The 10523-nt window shown below is 44.4% G+C and overlaps 1 protein-coding gene across 2 annotated transcripts; it reads right to left on the reverse strand.

Moving 5' to 3' along the window:
- Positions 1-5612: 5612 nt before the first annotated feature.
- LOC147418485 (linamarin synthase 2-like) lies at positions 5613-7649 on the reverse strand. Of its 2 annotated transcripts, none has more exons than XM_086506733.1 (2): positions 6859-7649; positions 5613-6730 (listed from the first exon to the last, which is right to left on the reverse strand). In XM_086506733.1, exons 1-2 carry the CDS (start codon positions 7424-7426, stop codon positions 5814-5816), a joined length of 1485 nt encoding a protein of 494 aa, XP_086362859.1. In that variant the 5' UTR covers positions 7427-7649; the 3' UTR covers positions 5613-5813. The 2 variants fall into 2 exon arrangements, with proteins under 2 accessions (XP_086362859.1, XP_086362860.1); XM_086506734.1 differs by having other exon boundaries at positions 5613-6727; positions 6859-7648.
- Between the last annotated feature and the right edge of the window lie 2874 nt (positions 7650-10523).

The following is a 10523-nucleotide window of genomic DNA, read 5'->3' on the forward strand; positions in this document are numbered from 1 at the left end:
CTTGTACCCCACTACCTGCGTGTCCTTGGAACTTCCAAAGGTGTGGCTATGGCGGACTGCCCATGGGGTGCTACATGATCGCTACTCGACTTCGGAGATGGTGGCGCCTGTCGATGTCATGTGATGTTGCCGTCGATGACGTGTGATGTGGCTTGGTTGGGCCCGAATAATGGGACAGTGGGCCAGAACCCTTAGTAGGGTAGGGCAAACATAAGGAATTTTTTTTTTCAAAAAGAAACTCAACTCTCTGCTGTCGCCATGGCCGACTCTGCAGGTAGGGAAGCGCTCCTCTACGCCTGTGTGGTCGTCTTGCAGCCGTGCAGCAGAAGCGAAGGTTGCTGCCGTAACCAGCGTGCATCCAGAGAGCCTCTCCGTGCAGGTTTTCATGTAGGTCAAAGTCGACCCTTCCTCCCGCTAAGTGGGCTTGCCCGCGGTGCTTATCGGCTTCCCAAATTCTTGCTTAGGGTTTACTCCCGCTCGGTTAGCCTCTACTCAAGGGGCCATGCCCGCCTTGTAGCAGAGTTTCCTCATGAAGCTTGTCCACCGCCCTCCACAGAGAAAGTGAGACGAAATCATGCAACACGCCCTGCCACCACGGCCCTCCAGAGAGAGAGAGAGAGAGAGAGAGAGAGAGAGAGAGAGAGATGAGACCATGCTTCCATGCCCTCCACCCTTCTTCTCCTTCCTCCCCCCTGAGCTTTGATACTAGTGTAAGACAAGGGAAGCTAGAGCATGAGAGTCCACCACCCAACCACCCATTATATAGGCAAGCCCCTGGCCCTTTGCCCTAGTTGGACTCCCCGTTCCACACCGCCTAGCCCGGCCCTGCCCTTGTCTAGTCCAGCCTTGCCGGTGTCCTAACAAACAAAGCCTATGATAGAATATAATCGTCCTATATAGAAGAATTCATGGGAGCTCTAGGCTTTGGGCCTCGCCTTTGTCGCCTCATATGCACACTAGACATTGGCAGCCAATCAGAGCTCCTGTTTAATGACATAATTGTGGGCTCTTTTGAGGTTAAAAGGTCTATTAAGCAAGGATGTCCCCTGGCCCCCTTGCTTTTCGCCATCGGGTCACATCCTCTCATTACGATGCTCGAAGCCAGTGCGGCGAGGGGAGAGATTCAAGATCTTGCATTATCGGGCAACGACCAGCTACTGGCCAAAATGTTCGCAGATGATTTGCTCCTATTCTTGAAGGCGTGCCCTCAAGTTGTCAGGAGAGCTCTGGAGATTGTGCAAACATTTGCCGTGGCCTCGGGATTCAAGTGCAATATAGAGAAGTCAAGACTAATATCCTTGTCGGAGAACAACTCTTTTGACCGTGCAGTCTGGACTAAAGACATTATCTCAAAAGGGAGTGTATTCAGACACCTGGGAGCCCCCGTTGGGGTGGACGTAGCCCACAACAAAGATTTCAATGGGTCCTTGAAAAAATAAGTTCAAAAATGAGAAGATGGGAGTTTTTTCTTCTCCCCTTGCAAGGCCGGATTAGAGTGATTAATGCTTTTATGATCCTGTATATTTCTTTCCTCAGCCCCGTGCTCAAGATGGCTAAGTGTAATTGGAAAGAATTCTTAAAACCAGTGAAAAGGTTTCTTTGGAAGAACAACACGAAAACCTCCCGGCCATGGCAGTGGGCTAGATGGGAGGTAGTTGCTTGCCCGTTAGACCAAGGAGGGCTCGGCATTCTTAACCCTGTATCCCATGCTGAGGCCCTTTGTGCCAAGTTTATGGTCTCATTGGCTAAACAGGACCAAGCTTGGGCTATCATGACCAAAGAAATGCTTGATACAGTAAAACTGGGATCGAAAGGGGGAAAGTGGAAGGGGGTTGGGATGCACGACAAACTTCTCGCCCCAAAGTGGTCTTAACTTAGATCTGGTGGACTCTCAGGGGGAGCTGATGAGGAAGTGCAAAAGAGCAGCTGAGGTTTTGGAATGGGGGGAAGCAGCCAGATACTTTAAGAACTCCATTTTGCATTGGTCCCTTGGCTCTCTAAAATATTGGGGCCGCCGCGTAGCCCCTATTGCATAGAAATGGCCAGGAATGTGAATAATAAGGGGCTCGTTTGACTTGGGCAATTCTGGGATGGCAACAAGAAGTGCTGAAAAACTGTTGACTCTTTAGCCACACAATTTCAACTGAATGGCTTTGAGATCTTACTAGTCTACAGGGTGATGAAAGAGCTTGATAAGGTGGTGATGCCAATTTGTGAATCCAACTTTGAATGGGATGCTTGGAGATGACCCGGGAGTAGCCTCTTTTGAAAACCACATTCCAAAGGCATTTACCATGCATCAATGCACGAGGCTAATTGGGGTAGCCCCCTCAACAAATTATGGAAGAGGCACTGGATGGAAAAACGGTGGGAGGGAGTCATGGAGAACATCTGGAAGCCAAGGTGGCCTCAGTATATGAAGATATTTTTGTGGAAAGTGATGTGGGGTGCTCTGCCGACGGGTGTGAAGATACAATAAAGAGGAATCGGGTCCGATCGTTGCTCGAGGTGCAGAATAGCTAGTGAAGACCTAGCCCACCTTTTCATAGGATGCCAAGCAATCAGTGGCATGGCTGGGAAAATATGCAAGTGGATTGAAAGGACATGGAAAAGTAAGTTCTTCAAGAATGATCTGTTCTTTAGTAGTAACAGGTTGGGAAGTCCTGCTCTTCTTGTCTGCACTCAAATAATTAGGTACTACTTCTTTCACCATATTTGGCAAGCAAGGAACCGCCGTGTGTTTGAGGGGGATCTAGCTATGGCAAGCTTTGGTGAAATAATACAAGAGAGCAGAGTGACGATCCACATGATCGGAGGCAAACAAGCCTCAGACGATTGGTTTAGAACAATACATGACATCTTGTAATAAGTAAAGCCTAGGAGTAGTTGTGGTCTCTATGTCAAGCAGAAAACTTGTAATCCTTTGACCCTCAAGGCTCGGTCCGAGCTCGAGGTTGGTGTATATTTGTGATGTTCTTAATACTATCCACTCACAATTGAGTTTTGCAAAAAAAAAAAAAGAACCCCAAAATTAGATTCAATCTACATGATTTCAATGAATTAGAGACCCCAAGACATATGTAGTATGTTGGTTTTGATCTGTAGAGGCATTTGCATTTGTCAGAATACATTAAAACAACCCAATTTCATGGGAGGACTTTTAGAAGGCCAACATTTTCTTCTTTGTCAACATCCTTTCAATTACCGGATTTGGCTTACAATTTACAAGTGGCTCAAAAATTAATCCTTCAAAAGTACTATAATATTGTTTTGAAATTTTAGTTTCTAACGAATTACAATTAGTTATGAACACTTCATAATATTTTTTACAAAACACTTTTAAATTTTAATGAAAATTCGAACTTAGAACTTATGCTAACTCTCTCAAAGGAGCTTGTATTTTGACATGATTTTTGTCTCATAATCAACGTGTGATAGAAACAAGGTGTAGTTTTCTTGCTTCTAACTTGACAAATAAATTGCCAAAAGTTGATAGGAAAAAAGAACACTAAAGTATCTCAAGACATTTAAATGTCCAACTACAGAACTAGTGGTAACACAAACTTCTAAAATTTCAATGCTTTTCTTGAAAGCAAGCTCGAAATTTAGCCGGAATTTGGCAATTTTAATCGGTTAAAAATGTAGTAAATGCCTATTTTTGAAAACAAACACTACCTCTACTTAGTACAGGGCATAAAGCATACTTTAAAATGATGCTTGATAGGTGTATTTCTCATCCTATCCTTTTTTTTTTTTTGGGCAAAACTCACAATTGTGAGTGGATAGTATTAAGAACATCAGAAATGTACACGAACCTCGAGCTCAGACCGAGCCTTGAGGGTCAAAGGATTACAAGTTTTTTGCTTGACAGAGAAACCACAACTATTCCTAGGCTTTACTTATTACAAGATGTCATCATGACATGTATTGTTCTAGACCAGTCCTCTGAGGCTTGTTTGCCTCCGATCGTGTGGATCATCACTCTGCTCTCTTGTATGATTTCACAAAAGCTTGCCACAGCCAGATCCCCCTTAAACACGCGACGGTTCCTTGCTTGCCAAGTAGTACCTGATTATTTGAGTGTCGACAAGAAGAGCAGGACTTCCCACCCTGTTACTACCAAAGAACAGATCAGTCTTGAAGAACTTAATTTGCCATGTCCTTTGAATCCACTTGCATATTTTCCCAGCCATGCTACCGATTGTCTGGCATCCTCTGAAACGATCGGACCCGATTCCTCTTTCTTGTATCTTTACGCCCGTCAACAGAGCACCCCACATCACTTTCCACAGAAATATCTTCATATACTGAGGCCACCTTGGCTTCCAGATGCTCTCCATGACTCCCTCCCACCATTTTTCCATCCAATGCCTCTTCATAATTTGTTGAGGGGGCTACACCAATTAGCCTCGTGCATTAATGCATGGTAAATGCCTTTAGAATGTGGTTTCCAAAAGAGGATACTCCCAGGCTATCTCCAAGCGTCCCATTCAAAGTTGGATTCACAAATTGGCATCACCACCTTATCAAGCTCTTTCATCACCCTGTAGACTAGTAAGATCTCAAGGCCATTCAGTTGAAATTGGATGACTAAAGAGTCAGCAGTTTTCTAGCACTTCCTGTTGCCATCCCAGAATTGCTTTAGTCGAACGAGCCCCTTATTATTCACATTCCTGGCCATTTCTATCCAATAGGGGCTTTGTGGCGGCCCTAATATTTAAAGAGCCAAGGGGACCAGTGCAAAATGGAATTTTTAAAGTATCTAGTTGCTTCCCCTCATTCCAAAAGCTCAGCTGCTCTTTTTCACTTTCTCATTAGCTCCCCTGAGAGTCCACCAGATCTAAGATAAGACCACTTCGGGGCGAGAAGTTTGTCGTGCATCACAACCCCCTTGCACTTTCCCCCTTTCGATCCCAATTTTACTGCATCAAGCATTTCCTTGGTCATGATAGCCCAAGCTTGCCGATCCTGTTTAGCCAATGAGACCCTAAATTTGGCACAAAGGTTCTCAACAGGGGATACAGGGTTAAGAATGCCGAGCCCTCCTTGGTCTACCGGGCGAGCAACTACCTCCCATCTAGCCCATTGCCATGGCCGGGAGGTTTTCGTATTGTTCTTCCAAAGAAACCTTTTTACTGGTTTTAAGAATTCTTTCCGGTTACACTTAGCCATTTTGAGCACGAGGCTGAAGAAAGCAATATACGAGATCATAAAAGCATTAATCACTTTAATCGGGCTTTGGAAGGGGAGGAGAACAAACTCCCCTCTTCTCATTTTTGAGCTTATTTTTTCATTAAAATCTTTGCCTATGGGTTACGTCCACCCCTATGGAGGCTCCCAGGTGTCTGAATACAATCCCTTTTGTGATAATCTCTCCTATCCAGACTCCAGGGTCAAAAGAGTCGTTTCTTTCTCATCATATCCCAAGTAAAATCATTCTTTAGATTATAACTTTGAGGTGTCATGCAATTAATTTGCTCAATTATAAGAGAATATGTGTGTGTGTGTGTGTGAGAGAGAGAGAGAGAGAGAGAGGTTTTGCTTGTCTTTTTGCAAAAGTCAAGCATCAAACCCTAGCCTATCCTGATTCTTATTCCTTTGGGCAAAAAGCATTATCCAAAGCACCTTTATCTTTAATGTAACATCATCATACAATATGTACATCAGGGTTTGTGTTTGTGTAAACTTTACATGTATATAATATAATTATATTATATCATGGTAGTCTCTATATAGCTATGATGTGCCACACTCATGTTATAGTCTCTATCTCTATCTCTATAGCTATACGACGGTTAGTCTATCACGTGGACCTATGACAACAGGCTTTGAAAGAAATGTTCAAGGTTGCTAGAAGAAGAGCCACCCTCTTGCACCACCCTCCTTAGGCACTGCTTCCATTCCGCCGCCCGCCGCCGGCACTCCTTGCCTTCGTCTGACAAAAGTAGCCGATGCACCACACGTACAACCTCTTTGCGTGCTACGACTCCGCCCTCGTTTTGCTCAAACTCGAGCCCAATTTTCCACTGATCCACCAACAACCTTCGATTCACCATTTGGTCCGCAATGTCAGGCCAACAAAGCATCGGAACGCCTCCTATAGATATGCTCTCCAAGATAGAGTTCCACCCACAATGTGTCAAAAAGCCCCCCACAGAAGAGTGGGCTAACACTCTTAGCTGAGGTGCCCATGAGACAATCAAACCCCTCCCCTTCACCCTCTCCATATACCCCTCTGGCAATGCCTTTTCCAATGTCTTCCCATTCAATGCATCCCTCCTCACCACCCACAGAAATGGCTGCTTGCTCTCCTGCAACCCCTCTGCTAGCTCTCGGAACTTCTCCTCGCTGTATGTCGCTATGCTTCCGAACGACACATACAGCACCGATGCCTCCGCTTGTCCATCCAACCACACTCCGCATTCATCCTCCTCCCAAAATGTGACATCAGACTGGGTAGGTAATGGCTCTTCTGCCTTTGTTGGCAGAAAGAGGGGGCCCACCGTGAACACCGTAAGCTTCTCCCGCAATGCGTCGATCGCCGCCATCTCCATCTCATAAACTGTGTTGAGCAGGAGGCCCATGCAGTCGTGGATGTGCTCGAACATGCGGAGCGTGAAGCGGAATCGAGGCAGGCTGATGTCTTGAGACTGCATAGAAGGAGGGAATTCGCTGGGAAGGAGAGAAGGCACTCCAGGGATGCAATCGATGGGGGTGCAATCCTCATCTGCTGATGCAAACAGAAGAATCATGTCAAAATAAGAAATTTGTGCATAGCCTCTACCATGCAACAAAGGAACAACAAATACAGACAGATGCCCATATGCCACCATTCACACCCCAAGCTCTGAAGGTCACCTCTGAAAGGTAAGATGCCCTTGGACATAAGCATCCTGGTATGATAGAGCACAGAGCAGGAGGTGGCGTTGGCGGTGTAGAACGCGACCAGCGGCAGCTCAAACGCAGATGCCATTTCAAAAGACCATGTTACAAATATGTCAGAAATGATGCAATCCACAACCGATGCGGGATCCGATTGCAGGCTGCGGAGGAGGAGCTCGATGGGACGGCGCATACCATACATCGCTTGTTCTTGGTCGGCAAAACCACGATCGCGAGGGTGGTGTGGGGGAAGCCCGTCAGGGACACTGACGATGTGAATCCTTGAATTCATCTCATCCTCTGCTAGCTCCGCCTCTGTTGCGGGAAAAGGACGTGGTTCGACACCGAGCCGGCCCGCTGCAGGCGAGCGAGGAGATCGAGCAGAGGTATGCTCAGTCATGGCGAAAGTGACGATGAAGCCCTTGGTGCGGACGAGCCTGCGGGAGAGCTGGGTAAGGGGTGTGATGTGTCCTTGGGTGGGGAAGCTGAGGACCAAAGCATGCAGAAGCTTGCCATTTGGGCGGGTACTTGCGGTTATGGCCATGTATTTAGGAAACTGTGTGTGTGTGTGTGCGCGCGCGCGAGAGAGAGAGAGAGAGAGAGAGAGAGAGAGAGAGCTCCAGCTGATGATCTGTGCCACTTCCTTCTGCCCTGCTTTTCTAATTGTAGCGTGGGTGCATGAGAGATAGAGAGAAAGAAAGAGCGAAGAGTGCGTGTCTGTGTATTTGTGTGTGCGCGGGAGGTCTTGACGAGTGCGTGCGTCCTAGCCTTTGCTGAGTGCTCTCGGCCTTCGCCCATTGTGTGTCACGTAGTCCCTACATTTTGAAAATTCCAACGCTGCCCAGGAAAAGACACATGACTTCCGTTTACCAAACTAAATGTAGCACAGCAACAAGACTACAAATGGAGCCCCTCCTCTCTTATTAGAGGGCTCCCCCATAGGGCTTGCAGATTTTAGGGGGTTGACGGCCCTCTCAATTTGAAACAGGATACATAATCTGCGAGAATGTTGCTATGAACCACCCTCGTCACTATATGGCACGGCTTTGGCTTAGAGGGGATCTAGGGCCCAAATTTGGGAGGGCAAGGCGGTTTTAATCTCAGTCGTCGGATCATGCAGTGAACTAGGGGACTAGGGGTGGGTAAACGAGGATGCGATCATGTGTCATGACAACATGGGCAGCTACGCGTCCTAGCGTGGTGGTAGGGCATTCGTGTGGCAATCGAGATGTCTCGGGTTCGATCCACGCCCCGCGAGGCGGGTGAACTAGGAGTGAACTTGGGGCGTCGTTTTTGCCCCGAGTTCACCCTTAGTTCACGAGTCGACAGACGGTTGAAATTGCATTGCGATTTTCGATTGTCTTTTCCACCATAGATCCGCCTCTGGCTGGAGCCGTGCCATATAATGACGATGATGAACCACCTAATCTTGTCTGGTAGAAGGATGTAAATGGTAGCAGCAACGCCTCATCACTATATCACACGTGCATGGTCAAATGGGATCAATGGTGGAGGAGGAAAAGGCGAGGCGCGTCAATTATGGACCGTCAAATCTGAGGTTGCCCCGAATTTACCAATTTGCTCGAATTTACTAATCGGCCCACATTTACAATATGACATACTCGAATCGCTTATATTTCAGCGTACGCATGAGGGTGTAGTGGTTAGTGCACATGGCTCGTGGTGGGGAGATCGGGGTTTCGAGACTGGGGTGTGGATTGACCCAAATTTACAAGCCTGCCCGAATTTACTTTTCTTCCCGAATTTACCAAACGCCCCGAATTTACCAAATGTGCATCCGATGGCCCACATCATCTGAGCCGTGATCCCATTTGAGCATGCTCGTGCGAGATAGTGTGGAGGGTAGCAACGTGTTGTACTCGGTTAAAGGTGATTCATTTAGAATAGGGGATGCTCCACGCACCCTCCAACGAAATTACACACCACCTTTCTAAAAAATTTGCAACGTCATCTATATTTTGCAAAAAGTTCTATGGGGAGGCTGCTTCTTGCTATAAGGGCCCTCCACAGGGACATTTAGCGGGCCTATGGACGAGCCCTCTTAGGCCCCTATTCCACTGGGATAGACACGAGTATGCCGAGCTAAGTTTTTTTGGCCTGCCCAAAGGGCAAAGGCTATAGAGTTGCCTTTTCTTTTTGCTGACTAAAATAGGAAAAAGGTTGAGTTATATTTTTAAGCATTTTTTGATACGTCAAAAATGTTGATTGGTTGAAATAAAATAGTGGACGCTCATTTAAATGAAGAGTGTGTAAATCTAATGAGAGACATGTCTTTAGTTTTGAAATATAAAATGAATGCTCTTTTACGAAGGAAAGGATTTTGGGCTTCCTTTTGAAAGCTTGAAATGTAGAGGTTAAATAATAAAGCATTGGAGGTTCCACAAATCCTAAGAGTTAACTTTTCATTTTGAGAAGTTCTTTCACCCACCTTTTCTTTCTTACTCACTTAAAACTATTTAACTAGAGGTTATATACTAAAGTTGTCATTTTTGTTAGTTCAAACTTTAAGAAGGAATTTATACTTTAGAGCTTTAATCTTTTAAGATTTTTTATTTTAATTTTTAAAGATTTTAAAGCCAAGTCTAGAACTTAAGGATGTAGAACTTTTAAAGTAAAGTCCAATGAGGGCTTATTTTAAAGAAGGTAAGACTTTGAATTAACAAATGATAAAATCACAAGACCTGCCAAATTAAGGAAATTAATAAAGAACATGAAAGTGAAACAAAAAACTACTAAGATGGTAATCATATTGATCCATAGAGAAAGTGATTTACAGATAGCACATAAATGTTGATCGCAATGAAGGATTGAAGAGTATCAAAGTGGTGTTTTGATAGGATAAACAAAAAACATAATGTATGGAATCATGTCAGGCCGATAAAATTTTCTTCTTGAGATGTAATTTTTTAAGTACCCTTTCATATGCTTTGTGTAATACAATCAATTAATATAATTTTTTATATATATCGTTAACTTAAAGATATAAACACACAAAATGATAAGCAATTTTGAGATTCTAGCGTGTCAAATGACATGGTTTTTTTTAAAGCACATGTTTTGATAGGCAAAATAGCCCTTGACAAAAAAAAGTGTGAATTTTAGGCCTTGATCTAAAGCTAGATCCCACTTTAAAATCTCTACGACTCTAAGCTTTAAAAAAAAACATAAGCATAGTGAATTGAATTAAAAAAGTACCCTAAGCTTTAGATCCCTATGCTCTACACCCCACTTTAAAAATTCTACATTTTTAAGCTCTAGAGCGCCTTTTACAAATTAAAATTGTAGATCCCTAAGTTGTAAATCCCACTTTAAAAGCTTTAAAGTTCTAAGTTAGTAAGCCCTAAAACTTTAACGTCTCGGGGTGACCCTCCCCCTACCTGTGGATCCATGTAACATTTTCACTTTCTTTAATTCAAATTTTTACCTTCTAATTAAAAAAAATTCTAGTTCCTCATTGGATTAGCTTTAAAATCTCAAAAAAAAAATCTTTAAAGATTAAAGCTCTATAGGATAAATTCCTTCCATAAAGTTTTAACCAACAAAAATGACAACTTTAGTTATTACTTAACCCTTGACAAAAAAAAAGCGTCAATTTTAGGCCTTGATCTGAGGCTAGATCC

This window comes from Adiantum capillus-veneris, chromosome 30 (genome assembly GCF_014529385.1).
Source record: "Adiantum capillus-veneris isolate H3 chromosome 30, ASM1452938v2, whole genome shotgun sequence".
Taxonomy (NCBI): Eukaryota; Viridiplantae; Streptophyta; class Polypodiopsida; order Polypodiales; family Pteridaceae; genus Adiantum; species Adiantum capillus-veneris.